Source organism: Amblyomma mixtum, chromosome 3 (genome assembly GCF_055824585.1).
Source record: "Amblyomma mixtum isolate Tamu chromosome 3, ASM5582458v1, whole genome shotgun sequence".
Taxonomy (NCBI): domain Eukaryota; kingdom Metazoa; phylum Arthropoda; class Arachnida; order Ixodida; family Ixodidae; genus Amblyomma; species Amblyomma mixtum.
In genome coordinates this window covers 41,917,688-41,935,962 of record NC_143014.1, presented here as the reverse complement: position 1 = coordinate 41,935,962, position 18,275 = coordinate 41,917,688, and the positions used below count along the sequence as shown (strand labels likewise).

The window sequence follows — 18,275 nt, the reverse complement described above, 5'->3', positions numbered from 1 at the left end:
GATATGCGCAAACTTTTCCAGCAACGTGTTTTACTGAAAACGTTGGAAGGTTACGTTGCTGCCGTGAAACAACACGCTTACAAGTTGCGGTCATATATACGCGCATCGGCCTCGTCGCACACAGTCGCCTGTGCCTCTGTTTCATGTCTTTCAGCCGCATTAAAGCGCATGGTGAATCACGCTCGCGAAAGTTTCAGCAGCCACAAAAACGGCAGTAAAAAAAAAAAAATCACAGAATGGTTACGAGTGCCAAACGCGAATGTTTGAGCGTTAGCTTTGGTGTGACAGCAAATAATTTTTCACAGACCTGTTCTTTATTTCTCTGTCTCTCTTTCGCAGGGTAGGACAGCCAGAGGTGAATCCGGACTTTCCTAGGACTGCAGTGATGCTCTGCAGTGGGATTTGGTGGGTTTCAAACCAACCACCTCCCCGCAGCCGAGGCGGACGCTCTACCAACACCCTCTAGGGTGTTCGCTCCCACTAGGCCACCCGTCTTCTTCCACCCTCTCCCTTAATTGTGGAGAGGGGAATTTCCCTCTCTCCACTTTTCGACCTGCCAACGGAGGCAGGCGGCAAGTGGCATTCCGGGCGCCGACGCGAAAGTGAGGAACGAGCTAATAGAAACTAACGCTCTAAAAATTCCGCATGGGACGCCACCATCGTTGCTTTCTGCTTTCCGTTGAGGTAAACAGAAGCAAACGCGCACTTCTGCAGCAGAACGCGATGTTCTTGCACAGCACTCTTTCGTTCGCCTCGTCACCCACTCCATTCAACTGTTAGCGTATAACCTGCGCGTAACCATAAGCCCATTTCTTTGCCGTCGTTTCCTCTGCACAGTCATTTAGGAACCGTAAAAGTGGCAAACCTGTAGCGCACGCGCCGTGTTTCAATGACGTTTTAGGCGCACGTTCTCATATTTCGGTAAACGCATAGGTTTCCTCGTTAAAACGACACGATATTCAAGTGCGGTGAAGGGCAGCTGAGAAATGTTTCGCCACTTTCAGCGGCCGAACACAAAGCTGCTAAACGGGCTGCCGGCCGTTAGTCGCGAGAAATGCACCCAGCAGTAACCGAAGGCCGCCACGGACTGCCCCAAGGTAAGCAATACGCAGGTGGGACGGTCCTTCTGTATCGGTATACCGCTAGAGACGCAACAAGATGCGCTCGAGAACCGGAGGCAGCGATATAGTGTGTCACAACAACCGGTGGGCCCGCATCAATTACGCATGCGCCGCGGAGCAATGACGCAGTGATATAAGTGCGGACCGAGGCATCAGCGGCGGCGTCACAGCCGTGCCCCACAAAGCCCGATCGAGGATGCCGCGGGCAGGAAGCTAGCGATTGTTTCCCCTTGCAAAACAAGCGCTCCCGCTATTCGTATGCATGCAGCGCTAATACAATAAGGGGCAGAGCGCGACAAAAATAGTCAATGACGTCATTAGCCCATTGTAGAACGGCGGCAGCGTCCCAACGCTCAAGTTTTCCTCTCTTTATTCGATGTTTCTGCTCGTTTTCGCGTCCCCTGGCGCGTCGCGACACATTTCTTCTTGCCTCGTGGCGAGGCCGCGGGGCGGCCAAAACAATTGCAGGAGGCCCGCGGGCTCCGCTTCCGTCCTCCCCGTCATCCCGCCTGTCGTCTCTGTCTGCATAACAAATGACGCCGGGAACACAGCCCGACAAGCGCATGCGCAACGGCACGCGAGCAAATAGAGACTCTGCAACTTGTGTCTCTTGCGCCAAGCGCGCGCCGCGGCAGCGGAGATTGAGGAAGGGTCGCACCTGGAGGACACGCGGATGCCTTCGTTCGGACTGGCATTCTCAGTATCGCCACCGTTTATCCCTTCTCGGAGATGGCGTTAGCAACCAATGTAGCTGCCGACCAGACATGGCAGTAATGGAATTACTGTAAAGAAACTGCAGTATAATTTAATTAATTCCGTCAGAAACTTGTGATGTGATAAATTGGCCTAGAAATTTAGTAATGTAGCGATTTACCTTGAAGCAGTAATTTAGCCGCAAAATTAATTAATCACTTTCGGAATCATTTTTGGTAAAAGTGCGCCACTACCTTCTGTGTCGGCATAGCTTTGCTCTCTCGTAAGTCCATAAAGCTCTTCGAAAGCACGACCGACGCGCGGCAAGCCTCGGCCAGAGTACCGATCAGCAGGCATAGACAGAATTTTTTTTTTTTTTTGGTTTTATGGGGGTTGAACGTCCCAAAGCAACGCAGGCTATGAGAACCGCCGTAGTGAAGGGCTCCGGAAATTTCGACCACCTGGAGTTCTTTAACGTGCACTGACATCGCACAGCTACACGGGCCTCTAGAATTTTTCCTCCATCGAAACTCGACCGCCGCGGCCGAGATCGAACCCGCGTCTTTCGGGTCAGCAGCCGAGCACCATAACCACTGAGCCACTGCGGCCAGAATTAAGTAGGACCGTGCGTCCGTAAACGGCCTTATGCGTCCCAGACCGCCGGTGTCCTCCGCTGTACGATCGCTGAGGAGTGGTCGCGCCGCATCTCCCAAGCGGAAAGACGTAGGGCAGATGACGCCTTTCGGAGTTCAAGACGGGTCGGCGAGGGGCTCCCGGGGTTATATCGGTCAAGGGCACAGCGGTGTCCGGTTGCGCTCGCTACGAGACGCGGGGGGGGGGGGGGGGGGGGGGGGGGTCAACATTTTTCAGCGGAAGCTGACTAGGTGGATAATACCGCCGAAGCAATAGACAACGTGCTTCGAGGCTTCAAACAGGGCAGGGGCAACAAGGAGCTTGGTTTGCCGCACATTCGAACATTCACCAGCCGAAGCAGCAGACAACGTGCTTCGAAGCTTCAAACGGGGCAGACAGCTTGGGGCTACAAGGAGCTGGGTTTGCCGCACATTCGAACATTCACCAGCGGAAGCTGACCAGCCGAAGCAGCAGACAACGTGCTTCGAAGCTTCAAACGGGGCAGACAGCTTGGGGCTACAAGGAGCTGGGTTTGCCGCACATTCGAACATTCACCAGCGGAAGCTGACCAGCCGAAGCAGCAGACAACGTGCTTCGAAGCTTCAAACGGGGCAGACAGCTTGGGGCTACAAGGAGCTGGGTTTGCCGCTAGTTTCTGTCCTTGAGCGCAATTAAAGTGGCCGTGCTTCTGTTCTCTTTGTTTTTCCCGCAATATTGCCTTTCTAATGGCGTGATTCATGGGGAAAAAAGAGGAAGCAGGAATGTTGGCTGGGGCGGGTTCGGCAGGAAGTCCAAAGAATGCCCGCGCCGCATTTTGAGTGAGAATGCCGTGTTTCTGTTGCTCTATCTACGCATCATCGGAGAGAGTTACTGGGGCTGCGTGAGTTGCACGACGTGGCGACAACTCAGCGGTTCAAAAATGTTTAGATTTTGCTCTTACTAGTGATGAATAGTTAGTGGCAGGCCACAGCACCGGGTCGTGTCCACTCTAGAGCCGCCACTGTGAACATGAAAGAAATGGCTGCAGCGCCCACAAGTGACACTAACGACGAATTCTTCAAAATCAACAGGGTGCGCCAACATGATGCATCGATCGATTCCAACACCTCATGAACAGCGACGACAGTGATTTTACGATATTTTGAGTGGTAGCCCAGGCTGTAAAATGATTTTTTGACAGCGGGCTGCCGTAATCTGCAAGAGCAAAGCGGCCATTCAGCATGGCCAATGAGACGAATGCACTTCATTGTTTGGTTTTGGTTTGGTTTTATGGGGTTTAACGTCCCAAAGCGACTCAGGCTATGAGAGACGCCGTAGTGGAGGGCTCCGGAAATTCCGACCACCTGGGGTTCTTTAACGTGCACTGACATCGCACAGTACACGGGCCTCTAGAATTTCGCCTCCAAGGAAATTCAACCGCCGCGGCCGGGATCGAACCCGCGTCTTTCGGGTCAGCAGCCGAGCACCATAACCACTGAGCCACCGCGGCGGCTGTGCTTCATTGTATGCATGAAAAGTATTACGTAATTTAAAAGTAACCCCATTACTATTCGAAAGTAAATATAGCGTAGTGTCATTACAATTTGTGAGCAGTAATTAGTAATGGAACTGAATTATTTTTGCGCGATTTCTGGAAAGTAATTAGCAAAGTAATTTAGTTTCTTTTCAAAAGTAATTTTGCCATGTATGCTGTCGACCAGACTCCGACGGGCGAACTAACGGAGCTAGATTTAAATTTATGCAAAAACAAAAATGAAACTGACGAATGTAGAAAGGGGGGTTTTCGAGCGTCTGCCGTTCTTGCCCGCTGGAAAAGAGGGGGCGAAGAAAAATAAAAAGAAACGGTAGGCACGAAACGTAGGCTCGGATATCTGCGTCGCCGAATACAATACGCGCGCGGAGGATCCTGAACGAAACCTGCCAGGCGGCCGCGTTGCGCCATCGCTTTCCCACGCGGACCGCGATAGCGGCCTCGGCACGGGGAACGCGACCGGACCCCTTATCGCAGCTCGTAATCGGGGAGGCCGCATAACTTGTCGTTCCTCTTCGCGCACCTTCGCCTTTCACAATCGACTCGGTGATTTTCGTGCACGTATTCGATGCCATTTCCCCCGCCCCTCTTTTTTCTTTATTTTGTTGTCTGGGAACGCCTTTGGCACGCAAAACACGCTGCTCGAATCCGCCTTGTCCGTGTATGTAGAGATGAAATGCCGCAAAAATACCGGCGTCTTTTTCGAGCTCGTTCATTCGGATAGGCTGTACACTGTCAACGACGATCGATGGTAGTGGGAAGGGTGAAAGAGGTCTTACACGGAGAGTGGAACTTAAGCGACAGTTCGTCGAATTCACAGGCTGTTCGTGATACCACAGCGCTTGACACCGGTCTTTTCTACGACTCACCAGCAATGAGGGCGCTTACGTTTTTGAATTTGCCAGAAAAAAAGAAAAGAGGAAAGAACAGAAAGGTTGGCTGGCTTCTGTTCAGCAGAGATGAACTTCTGTTTCCTCTGCGTAGGTCACCCAGGGTCGACGCACAGTCCCAACATAAGCACGAAAGCGAAAGCCGAGAGCCGCTCGCGAGCTGCGCGCAGCGGCCAGTCCAGAAGAGAAGCAGCGGCGCGCGCGGGGGGATGCAGCTCGAGCAGCGAGCGTCAGCAGCCCGCGGAGGGAAGACAGCTCGCGCGATCTCGCGCCACCCCTCGACACACGATGCTGCCCTCCGCTCGTTGCATTCCAAACAAGTTGTTGCGTGCGCGCCGCGGCCGCTCCAACGTGCGGGCGGTGACGAAAGCGCGCGGCGGCGTCGATGAATGAGCTCGCGAGTACGTAGGAACACGGACTGCCGCGCGGCCACTCGCCACGCCGCCGTCCCACGCACTCCGTCCGCCGACGCCTCGACTTCGCTTCCGGGCGCGGAGCTTGTTCAGCGACCCGCGCGTAAACCTGCCGCGGAGGTGGCGGACCGTTTACTGTCTTGGTCGAGGGAGACGGCGCGCGCACGGCGGCAGCCGGTCGCGCTCCACCGGGATCAGGGAATGAACAGACCACTGGGGGCGCTAAGCGCAATTCTTTCAACGCATGTTTAGCACCACGCCGTCGGCTATCACCCGCAGTAGTCCTCCACTCAAGCACAAACAGAAATAAACCAACAAGACCCGTTATTCTCTCTGGCGGTGGTTTGGGTTAGTTAGTGGTGACACATGGTAAGGGTCAGCCAGCGCGGAAGGACCAAGACACAAGAAAGGGGCATGGGACGAGCGCTTGCTGTCCATCTCTTGGCAGTCAGTGAGTTGACAGTCGGCGCTCGAGCCCCGTGTCCCTTAAAGGCCCTCAATTTATTGAGGGGCTTTTTTGCGTTCTTGTCTTTCCGCGCTGAGTAACCCTTACGAAGTACTAACTTCGCTCGCAGGGAATGGGGTGGAACGGGTAGATCAATCGCACGTCCAAACAACGTACTCTTGTTTGTTCGCGGCCACCTTGTGAATGCTGCGCCCGTTGAGCGAGCTTTGGTTAACGTCCCAAAGCAACATGGGCTATGGGGGACGCCGTAGTGGAGGGCTCTGAATTTATATCACCCGGTGTTCTTTAACGTGCACACAGGTCGCACGTACACGGGCGCCTTGCGTTTCGCCTTCAGCGGCGGCCGCGATCGAACCCGCGTCCTCGGGTTCAGCAGTCGAGCGCCCTAACCACTGAGAAACCGCGGCGGGGCTGTTGGGCAAGCTTTATTCCATCGACGAGAAGGAATGAAAGCCAAGCGCAGAAATGGTGCGACTGTGAGACGAAACCCTACTTATCGCGACTGCGCTATGTCCACAGGATATGGCCACGGGATATGTCCTGCCGTTAAGACAAAATGCAGGCAAAATGCTCCCCGTGTGCAGAATCGCAGCGGGTATTTCTTACCTACGGCACCTGGTAAGGCGTAACTGTTCAATTCTTTCTTGCAGCATTCCAAGAGGGGAACGGTACGTGTTCAGACGGCGCGTCATCGTAAGCAATACAACTCGCACAGATGTGCATGCAGTCGAGTTCAAGACATGCATAGTAGGCTCAATGCTAAGAGTTGCATTGCTTTGCATCAATAAGTGGCGCTTAAGCCGCCTCACATCTTTCATTCCCTCTTGATATTTCAATTTCTTGGGCTGTCTGTCCATCATATTGGCCAGGCACTTAGCAAGGATTTTTGCTTTTCTTCGGGAGGGGCCTCGGTAACTATTGTAAGCCGACCAAGAGCAAAGGTAAGATAATTTAGAACTGGGGAGAAGATGAACGGACCATCTCCATCTTGGATACGATGCTGACTGCGAATCGCTCTAGGAGGGACGAAGAAAGGAACACCATTTAATGTTACCTAAAGCCGTTTGTTTGACAATACTCTTGGCGAGTTACTGCAAATGACAAGGACGGAAGCTGAACTCCACACAGCACACGGACACGCTCTTATTGGTGTCCATGCCTTCGGTACAAGTTCGTCACTGCAAGCAGTGATACAGGGTGGAAAAAAGTAAACGAAAGTCAGATCAACCAACAGGGAAAACTAAACGGTCGTGTTGGGAACAAGGACACGTGGGTGAGAGGCACAGCGGGGCTTCGGAGCAAAACCGATCGGCAACACAGGAGAGGTAGTTGCGCCGCGCAAACTCACCGTAATGCCTAGAAATGTTGACTATCCTGTCCTCTGTCATGAGGTGGGAAACCCGGATGAGGTGCTCCTGCGTCTTCTGGACGGGCCACCTGGAAAAAGCAAGGAACGAAATTGTCACGCGCCGGCGCAGCGGTACAGGTCGCGGTGTCAAACAATGCTGCGGATAGCCCGCAGTAACGTCAACAAGAAAGGAGCAAACCTACTTCGCAATCAAGGAAAATATTTTCGTTAATCTTCAAACTGTACTCAAACTCGTCAGCGGTGGCGAACGGAGTCACGGCCTCCGCGTGACGCATCTGGTGGCCTTTATTCGGCGCCCACTATTGTTTAATTCTGTGGGTATCCATACGAAAGTGCATATTCCTAAGCGCTGAGAACGTTCCCCCGGCGTTTCTGACCACGGTGGCCACGCAGAACGCCCTCTGAGGCAGCCGGCACCTCGTGGTCAAAGTTAGGGGCTGGCCTATAAACAGCGATTTACAGAGACACCCTTGCTCATCCTTCTGGAACCGCGTGCGGATTCACAAAACCAACAAAGGGGCTGACATCGTGGTTTCCGTCTGTTCAGCGGCAAACACGCGAGAGCAGGCAGCTGCCAGCAGGCTCCGACGCTCCGTCAGCGTCGGAGCGGGCGCCGGAGCGTCCGCAGTTGGCGCGAGCGGCGGCCGTTCTCACGCCCACGCCGCGAGCGGCCGGAGCCGCGCGGACTGTGCAGTCCGGCAGCGCGCGTGGGTGGGCGCCGCGATGAGAAAATAGCCGCAGGAGGCGTAAACAAAGAAGCCCGGGCGACCGCGAGGACTCGCCCCCCTGGGAGCACTGCCTTGGCCGCGCTCCAGGGCGCCGGCCGCGGTCCGCGCGCGCATTCTGACCCGCCGACTCAGCGGCGACTGCCGGGCACCGTGGCCCAGACTGCGCCTCGGCCCAAAGGGCCCCGCTCGCAGGCTCACCCTTTGCCACCGCGAGGGCAAAAACGCATCAATAGAACCAGAGCGCGAGCGCGCCCTTGTGAACCATGCATGAGGGGCCAGCAGGCCACAGACGGAAGTCTAGAAGAAAGGCAGTTCCGAGACTTAAACTTTGGAGGTATAAGATAGGAGGCTGGTGGAACTTTAGAGCGGTGTGCTCCGAGAGCCAACCACCCAGCTATGCCGCGGTGGCGTTCCAGGGAGAATAAGGAAGGGGTCAGGTCGCTTATGCGCGCCTATATTTGCTAGTGTTCGGCGAACGAACTTCAGGGGGCCTAAAAAAAAAAAATTCGAGGAAGTGAAATTTCGCTGACTTGAAGAGAGCATGCACGCACCTACTCATTTTTTTTTTTTAATCGAAGCAAATTTCCAAGCATGCAAATGGTTCCTGAAGGCTTCTATTTCACAACACTGAAAACTCCAGGCGTGTACTTAGTATTTTTGACAAACTGCGGTAATTTTTGATGACATCTTGCATTGGCCGTTGCCAACTTCGTAAACTGATGGGTGAGTTCGTCTACGCCTTAATGCATTGTTTCTGGTACAAATGTCCACTGGCCCTAGACGGAAAAGCCTTCAATTTCTGCATACGCAGTGATGCGTGCACTTCCAAAGTGCGCGTGCAGTTTCTTGAAGTTACTGTGCCAGCCTTCGATAACATGTTCTTCCTTGACTTGTTCTTGGGATGAAGAGGGAGGCAAGCGCTACCCAATGGTTCGGCCACTGCTCAAGCTACTGCATAGCCACGCCTACAGCAGATGTGGAATCCCAAAGGTTTGAAAGCGAAAGTAGGGCGCTTCGAAGCAAGCTACCCGGCTTCAGAACTGCAGCTCCCAAAGTTTCGCTTCAGCGCATCATGTCTGTCGGAATGATGGACCCCCAAAATGCTTCCCGGAAATATTCGCTGAACTGAAAGCTGTATAGCGTGCTGAGGTTCGTGGCTCGTTCAAGTGAAACAGATTTGAACTGAACACAATGGGGTTTCGGCGGGGATTTCGCAGAAGTTCGTTTCAAGCGGTATTTCACTTCAGACCGACTGACCCAGCTAGTTTTCATTCTATCTTTGACCATTCGCTCCATCCCGCCAAAACAGGTGCAAATGAGAAATCCGGCCACCATATTAGAACTGGGGCAAGACGGAGAGGCGACACCTATCTTCCGTACGTATACACGCTTCGACACACACTCGGGCCGCGGCATTCTCTAGTGACGAACCTGCCTTCGCCAGAAGGCCGCTGCATCTCTCTCCGTTAATTTCTCTACTACTGCCGGCGTTGCTATCGCGTACCGCTGGCCGCCGCCATTCAAACAGGTCGGGGCGCCGAACAAAGCCAGTGCCTCGGCTGCGGAGTGTCACACTTTCCAGAGACACACGCCACTGTTCCTTCTTCTGGGGCGGCGAGATAGACGACCAAACCCCTGCGTCGGCTTCCGATGCCTGAGCGCGTAATCACGCCACACACGAGCTGCCTTTCCGGCGGCGGCTTCCTCGCGTCTTTCCCAGCGCGGCTGCGCGCGTGACGGGCGCGGCACCGGGCTGCTCTGCATATCTGCTGTTCCTTCACCCACCCACCCGACTCTGCCCTACAGAGGTTACACCAACCTTCCACCCATTAAACAATGCCCACGCTGCAGCGGAACGAAAAAGCGACGGCGAAATCGAATTGACGCAGAGCGAGAGCAAGCTGCCCCACAGAAGCGCCACCCAACAGCCACCTACCTCCCAACCCCATCCTCCTAGCTAGGAGGCTGCCCACCCACTCACAGCCACCCTCGACCCACCTCCGTCCACCTTCAACCACCAGAAAAATTCTGTCGCGTGTGTCAAGCCTAGGCTATGAGTGAAAGCATCAAAATAATCATCGAGCAGTGAATCCAACTGCTTTCGCAGATGTGTCGCATCAGATCTCTGATCACCCGTAATTTTTCTGTTATTGTTTTTATTTAATGAGCGAACTACCCTTGGAAGCAACGTTTCGAAGGGTATACAGGTAAAGCTACTACTTCTGCAACCTTTTCGCGTAAAAAGCAGGGACGTAAAGGAAAAGAAAGCCTCGTTGTATGAAAAGAAAAAAAAAATCACCTCATCATACCGTAGAACAATAAAAAAAGACAGAAAAAGCTTGATGCTTAATTTGTTCAACGACTGCAACATTTGAAGGCATTAAGTCCTGTAGCGGACGACCAGTGGCGGTGCTTTGTGTATATTGCATGGGTATATACGCGCATCAGATGCCGTTGCAACAATGTTTGCATTACAGCCCGTAGCAAGAAAATATTCTGAAAGGAATGGCCATGTGCTTTGCGTGAGCCCCAGTGCCTATTAACTGGGATGTAGTCTTTGTGAATACTGCTGTGAACATGTGACTCTTGTCAATATATACTACGTCTCTGACCATGCAGTTAGTAATTGAAGGCCTTAAGAGCAACATAACTCCATACTTTGTCCATTTACATCTTTCGTACATAAGTAAACTGATTTGCGCTAGTGAACAGCGTCGTCGTCTTTACAGTATTAAGAGAGAGAGAGTGCGCGCGTGTGTGAGAGAAAGCGAAAGATGTATTAAAAGAGATATTATATGCTGACATATCAAAATATACGCCAAAAACACACTAGACAGCTACCTCAGCCTTTCAAAGCTTTTAACCTTAAGAAAAAAATACTCTCACGTTCCTCACCTCTCATGTTCCTCGCATTAGCATAAGCTGTCACCACTTTTCAATACCGTACCGAAACCCCAGTAAAGAATGACTTCAGTATAAGGTAGATGCAAATTGAAATGTGCCGATTGATAGGCATTCGCATCAACGCTTGAGCACCACAAGTCTGCTGTAGCTGAAGTGTGAACGGAAACAAACGCCATCGGGTTCGCGAATCGTCATAGCGAATTTCGCCATCTGACAAACGGATGAGACCCTAAGCACTTTCCAATACACGCAGCGCCCACGCGCTTAGGCTACTCTATACCTCTTAACAAAAGCTTCCATAACGGTCTACAGTCTATAGAGCATAAGTAAATAAGTTTTTTTTTTGTTTTTTTGAGGGCATACACAGCGACCAGTTGCACAAGCTCGACTTGAAGGTTGCAGCTCGCAAGCTGCGAAATTATTTCGCAAGGCCCGAATAATCTGCGCCACAGATCTGTGTCGAGAAGCCAGTGTATCTGGCGAAAGAAATGAAAACATCTTGCGTTTTACTGACAGAATCGGGCACGGTATATTACTGATTAAGCGGATAAATCTGACGCTAATTCGGAACTGAAAATCACGTAGAACGAGACGACGCGACATACTGCAGCGATTTAAATATACCCAACACTTATTTCAAGAAGAACCAAGATGCGTTTAATAATAGTTAGAGAATGTGTGCCGATATGTGGCCTTCGAGTTGGAGTTGGATGGAGGAACAGCGGCAACCCTTATATCATGGCGGCGCGCATCAACACTTTTGCACGCATTCACAGATAAAAGGGTACAAGCGTACATGTATACACTGTCAACACCAGAACTGCGCTGTTTAACGCAAAGCTGCTTGCTTGCTGGTTTGTATTATGGGGTTTAACATCCCAAGCGACCCAGGCTTATGAGGGACGCCGTAGTGACGGGCTCCGGAAATTTCGACCACCTGGGGTTCTTGAACGTGCACTGACATCACACAGTACACGGGCCTCTAGAATTTCGCCTCCATCGAAATGGGACCGGCGCGGCCGGGATCGAACCGGCGTCCTTCAGGTCCGCAGCCGAGCACCACAACTGAGCTGGCTCCGCATTCCTTCTCGGTTCCTCAATTTTGCCGGGTTTTCGGCTTCGGGATACGCAAAGACAGATGCGTCCCAGGGGCGGATTTATGGGTGACTCCTGGAGGGAGCGGTCCCATTTGAACCAATATGTACTGCTTGACATTTTTTGTCGAAATATTAAGTCTGGCACTGTTTTCTAGCTATGTAAAACTTCCCGCATTGGTGGGGGGAGAGCCTCCCCTGATGCGTCCACAGATAGAAAAATATGATTCACAATGTTCCACGGGGCTTCTAACACGGCCTTTGCTGAGTCGGGTACTTCGGACACCAGGCTTTCCGTTGGCGCCAAATAAATTACGCTCCTTAAAAATCAGCCCTCTCTCTCTTTAACGAACCAATCAAAAGCCGTTACAGATTAGTCGTGTACGCAACCTGGCGAAGCAAGCTGAGCCACCTACATCAAAGGCGCAGCTTACAGCAGAACCGAGAGTGACACTACTCTAGAACTGAGAAATCATTCAGCGCGACGTCGCCCATGTCTGGCGCTTTTGCAGCGAGTATACACGCGCGACGCGGGAGGCGAGCGTCGCCAGAAACGCCGCCGCTGCGACGTCAGGTGACGGCGGACGCACGGGTGGAGGAGGAGGGGAGGGAAGCGGCAGCGTGTTTGTGTCCCACACACCTGGTTCATCGGCCGCCGCTTCGGAAGGGGAAAAAAAAAAGAAGCAAGGGAGGTGCCGCCGTCCGGCAGATGCGGCCCGCGACGTCGGCGCGTCGCCATCGGCACGATAGCGCGCGCGCAGGTGACCGGCTTCCCACGGGCCCCCGCCGGTTGACTGCTCGCCGTCCGGAATGCGCACGTTGCCGCCGCGCGCAGAAAGGCGACGAAAAGTGAGCGCTGCCCGCCTTGCGTCGGCACGTCCTTGTCGCCGCTGCCCCGTGAGCCTCCCTGGCACTCTCCTCTTCCACGCAACTGCGTAGCTCTCTCGAAGACTACAACTGTACGCGCTCGCTTCTGTGAACACAGCGAAGTGGCTAATCTAAGCATGGACAAGCCCTATTTCGCCTTTGTTCTGCGTGCGGATAAAAGCGGGAACGAATTCGGGTGCTGGCGTCTCACTCGCTCGGAGACGTCGGCAAGATGAGAAAGGCGAAAATGTCAGCGATGAATGTCAGGGAAGATGACAGGCTGCTCTTCGATTGAAAAGAGGAACCTCTCAGCGTTATCGGAAGGCCAATGCACCTGAAACACGTTTGCATACGTGCGCTCGTAAAAACTACGTGCATGCGAGCAATATGCACGGTTATACCTGTAGTTTTGTACGATAATATGGCCCCTATGCTTCGTACCTTTTATCGGCAGCGGTCTGCTTGCAGGCACGCACGCACGCGCAGAAAATACGCGAGCGAAATGTTCCGAGGCACATATTTTGCCCCTGCATGCTTTCTCCATCCCGTTGCGACCTCGCACCCGCAAGTCCAGCTCCTTATCTCTTCGAGTTAGGACAGGCACACCAGCTAGAGAAAAAAACCGACTGCGAGTCAGATAACTGCACACAACACAAGCTTTTGTCGCGTGCACTTCTCTGTGTCGTGTTGCGTTTCTGTTTTTTTTTTTTTTATACCTCGCGTACCTGCTTGAACACGTTCCACTAACTGGCCCTCCATTCATCTTTGCCCCGCCTAAACGCGTCCGCCAGTCTTTCACTAACTTTTAACTGCCGTTGTGCGTACCCCCGAGAATCAGGACCCAGACACGACCAGTGACGCCGCCGAGGGGAGGCGAAAGGTGGCGGTCGCCACCCTAAAAATCTGCCTTGCGCTTCGTTCAGGCCCTGACGAGATGGACGTTTGAGATAGCGCAACCCGCATTGGGCCCCCTCGCTGGTATGCGAAGCTCCCGCCACTGAATTTAATTTTTATGGAGAGCAGTGCTGCAGAGGCATCGTGCCGTCCCCCTCCTCTCCTACTCCTCCGTGCCACCCCGCCACGAATGTCCTGGCGCCGTCCATGGGTCACACGAAGTCGCGAGCGGCGACCGAGGACCGCACAGGCGCCTCAAGAGAGTCGTGTCGTGAGTGCTCTGGAAAGCGTCTCCGACTCGGCGCGCTATCTGCGACGTCGTACGCGCCCAGCAGCCGGGACGTCTTCACACCTCAGTGATAAGCACACGTCCTCGAAACTGCCCTTAGGAATAGCTCATAGGGAAGCTTCACGGGGCCGATCATCACTCGAGCGTTCCGAAGCGAGTGAGTCGCGCGAAGTGCACGCCAATGCGTCGGGTGCGGCCGTACCCGACTCTTGCGTGCCCGAGCCTGTCGTCAGCAGGCCAGAGCACGCTTGCTGCGGAATGCCAAAAGGGGGGGGGGGGGGGGGGGGGGTGATGCTCGCACCGCCGACAGGAGCCATCGGCACGCGCCGCGCAGACGACAACGGGGAAGAAGGACGGGAGGGGCACGTCAGCGAAAAACGGTCGTAAAGAAGGCGAGCTATCTACGCCCGGAAAACAAGCACAAAGGAGCCGCTGGAATTTGCATTGTCGGCGACGGCGAGCTTCAGACGCGGTCCCGTGGAGGCGTCGCCGGATGGAGTACCGCTCGCGCCGCGCGAACCGGGGGAGTTCTTCCTTTGCCCCCCCCCCCCCCTTGCTATCGACGCGGGGGCGACGGGGTGGGCAAGAGCAAAGTCGCGCAGTCAACGCGTGGGCGCGTTGCCTTTCCGTCACCGCTGGGGCAGCGGCGGAAAGGTGGTGGCGCAGCCGGTTCCTGATATGCGACAGAAAAAGTCTAGACGACCAGGGATTTTCCACGGGGAGAAGAGACGCCCGAGAAACAGCGGCCATGTCATGCGCTGGCGGGCGCGGACGTTGTCGCGAAGGTTGCGAGGAAAATAAAAGACCGAAAGAGCTTCAGTGAAGTGTGTGACCATGGAATGAAGTTCCTGGCGTAAGCAGTGCATGACACCGCCTGTAACGGAACTCAAATGGGGACTGCCCTCCCTGCGAAGTGCTCTGCGAGGAGGACTCGTTTGGCGCGACCAGCAGGAACTTCGCTGAGAATCCTGATGGGGAATCGCGCACGTAGGACTGCGACCATATCCGGCAGAGTTCTGGAGATCTACGTTCACGCGCTAGGCGAGCTACTTTCATCTTTCTTTTTGTTTGTTTTTACCTCGTTGAAGCACGCACGAACATTCATATCCTATTAAGTATCCGCAGTCGCATGTGCTCCTTTCTCTGAGTGTGAGCGCATATTCTAGCCATGCCTCGGGACAGTTGAGGACACGTCTGCTCTCCCCCCCCCCCCCCCCCCCACACACACACACATCCGTTTTTTTTTGTTTTGTTTTGCTTTCGTTCTCAAGACTCTGATCTATGATTGGGTCAACTCGTGCTTTTCTCCCGTCTTCGGCGACCTGTGCCGTTGACGCGGCTAAAGTTTCCGCCATTAAGCACTGACCAAACTCAAGACGGCCGCGTCTTTTCCTATCGGGAACTGAAAAAAAAAAACATCTCAACGACATTGCTGACCGCCTCAAAAAAGAAGACTCCAATCAACGCTGATACACACAGGGGACCGTAATACAGCAGGAGCAACACGCAAAAAGCCCCGTGAATGTACCACAATTTTGTTACGGACGGAGCTCGTGCGATAAACCTGCTGTCGCCATGAGCCCGAAAACACCTATCCGTCGCACTCTGTTCAACATGGCGTGACGTATTTCATGTTTTTCGGCTTCAACGTAAAAAGGAAAACTTTTTTTTTTTTTTGAACGTTCTGTAAGCATAATAAGACTTGTCCACGAAAACGATTTACCGGTACCCCCAAAGCAAAACACGCCTCAAGAATACGTTAGGTTCTTTGTTGTCAGATATCAGCTGTGTTAGCTGGAGCCTAACGAAGTAAATATTCAGGACTTGCTGCAGCCAAATTGCTAAGGGGCCGCCTCAAGATCCAAGCGTTTACTGCCTCATTAACTTCCACTCATGAAACTCCACTCAAGGGTACTTCCTCATTAAACTAATTAAACGCTGTCAACAAAATATCTCGAGTAATTTAGTTTCTTGATTAAAAGCGTTATCAGAGGCTATTCAAGGTGACGACTTGCGTTCTTGTGAGCAGTGCATTTCGTAGCGAGAATAGAAAAAGGTGACCGCTCAGAATTCATTCATATATATACGGACTGACTGCAAAAATTGACAGCAGAAGAAAGTGCTTGTCAGGACAAGTTGACAAAATAGCTTCATATTAGACGACGCTTCAAAGTCTGCAGCATGCACGCAAGCCGTAGACATGCACAGAAATAACAATGTTCATCACTGAAGCTTCGCGAACTACTCATGGTCACTGCGGACAACTGCACCCAATTATTTTTTATTCGTAAAAATCGATTCTGTAGTTCTTTCTGGCTACGTTTATGTTTTCCGGCAACTAAAGACGCAATTATTCCTGAGGAAATGGGTCTTTAAATTTTTTCCGCCAGCCGATCCAAAATCGTGACGTCAAGACCGGAAGTGACTCCGCGACCACCGTTTGGAAGTGAATGGTGGAGCAGCCCAGCCTCAGAGATTCGAGTAGAAATGTGTTTGCGCGCGATTACGGACCGACACACAGATGCACTTCGTCTGTCTATTTGACTTCCTTCGTGCCGTGTCAATGAAATCTGCTAGAGTTGAGAAAGCTACGACAAGCGTGAGCAGATCAGGGTCCGAATTCTCAAACGCGTTCGCACGCTATAGGACGGTCCAGGATTGGACGGCGCGTTGGATGTCGCATGTTAGCCTATCAGAACTGCCGAGCTCACGGGTGTAAACTGGTCGCGAATCGTGCTTCAGTGAACTCGAGTCCTGATTAGTGACGTGACGCAAGCTGTGGCTTCCACGGAAATCAGGCTTATATGTGTGTCGCCGCGACTGCCCCCGAACGTATGCACCAACGTATACCCACAACAAATGGAGTACGAAAAGAAACAAGCCAACTACGCTTTTGTCCCACGCCGTTCACTTCAGTGGCCTCAGGCGCACACTGTCCGAAGCAGCGGGTGATCAGGGCCAATGGCTGACACACATTCTTTAGTTCGTCCGTCGTTTAGCCCACTTCGGGCGCGCCTTTCCCGTGCCACTCGCCTGACGGCGGATGGATGTAATCCGCCCACCTCAGAGCACGACGGCCACAAAGTCAGGCCTCTTAACCCCGGCTCGTCAAGGAAGGTCGCCTATGCGAAGCTACGGGCACAAAAACCCCCGATCACGCGCTGCTCTCCCAGAGACGCCGAGATCAAAGGCTTTCCAGCATGGTCCAACGCAGCGGCCGTCACCGAGCACTGCCGGCACACGCGCCTCGACGGACGGCCTCGAAAGGGGGAGTCGTGACGCCGGGCTCCGCTGCGGCAAGTCACTCTGCAAGGAGGGCGCGCTGTGTTAGTCTGAAAATTTGGTGCAGCCTGAAAGCCATAGCTGACGGCCGCTCTGCCTGGCACCGATGGCCGATCACGAAGTTCCATGGACTCTGACGACCGCGAATGAAAGCGCTTTAAACGGGGTTTGGTCGACGGAATGACGCTATACTGATGGCATGTCAGAATGAAACTGCAGATAAATGTCGGTGGGTCCTTTGCTGCATCAGCCGCCGCGGTAGCTCAGTGGTTACGGCGCTCGGCTGCTGACCCGAAAGATGTGGGGATGGAGGCGAAATTGCACTATGCGATGTCAGTGCACGTTAAGGAACCCCAGGTGGTCGAAATTTCCGCAGCCCTCCACTACGGCGTCCCTCATGGCCTGAGTCGCTTTCGGACGTTAAAACCCCATAAACCAAACCTTTAGTGCATCATGTGACGCTGTAACAAACTGATGGTTCGCACGTAACCATCACTTACTATATATAAAAAGTAAACCGCCATTACTCCTTTATATACTTCTACTGCACAATGACATTAGGCTCATCTCAAAACTTGCATGCTCCAAAATCGTGCGCACTGGTAAGCCCAAAGCAAGCGGCTGGCCCCGCAACAGCAAGTTCGAAATTGAACCAGTGCACGCCTGTGCCCAAGTGTTCTCGAAAGGAGAGGGAAAGCACCCGTCTGCAACCTTCATAAAGAGCGGATGCAACATTTCAAGATTTTCTGATTGATTTTCATTTTCTTTACAAAATGGCAATACGCTTGTTGGTTGTAAGCGTCCACTGAAAGCGCGCACCAACCCGATAACGCCCACGGTACGTGACGGTGTGATCATTATTCTGAGCTCCGTAGTGCGGGCGGCGACGATCAACCGACTATCGCATGCAGCCTTTGAAAGCGAGTGCAATGGGTTTCAGTCGACCGCCAAGCGCGCAGGCAATAAATACACCGCGTTTTTTCAACTAAGGTTCCTGAAATTGGCATCTCGCTGATTCTTTCGCGAGGCCTCGCTTGCCTTTTCAAGGCATCAGGTGACGCCTCAAAGAAACTTTGCTCTGGTAGCCTTCGAGCCAATAAC

At 53.1% G+C, this 18,275-nt stretch overlaps 1 protein-coding gene across 7 annotated transcripts in view; it reads right to left on the bottom strand.

Annotated features, from left to right (window-relative positions):
• LOC149349882 (uncharacterized) overlaps positions 1-18,275 on the bottom strand; it is a 68,036-nt gene that overhangs the window by 24,297 nt on the left and 25,464 nt on the right. For all 7 annotated transcript variants that reach the window (XM_089578865.1, XM_089578868.1, XM_089578867.1 and 4 more), the window contains exon 2: positions 7,096-7,184. In XM_089578865.1, coding sequence (XP_089434991.1) covers positions 7,096-7,184 — 89 coding nt within the window. The remainder of the gene's footprint in view (positions 1-7,095; positions 7,185-18,275) is intronic.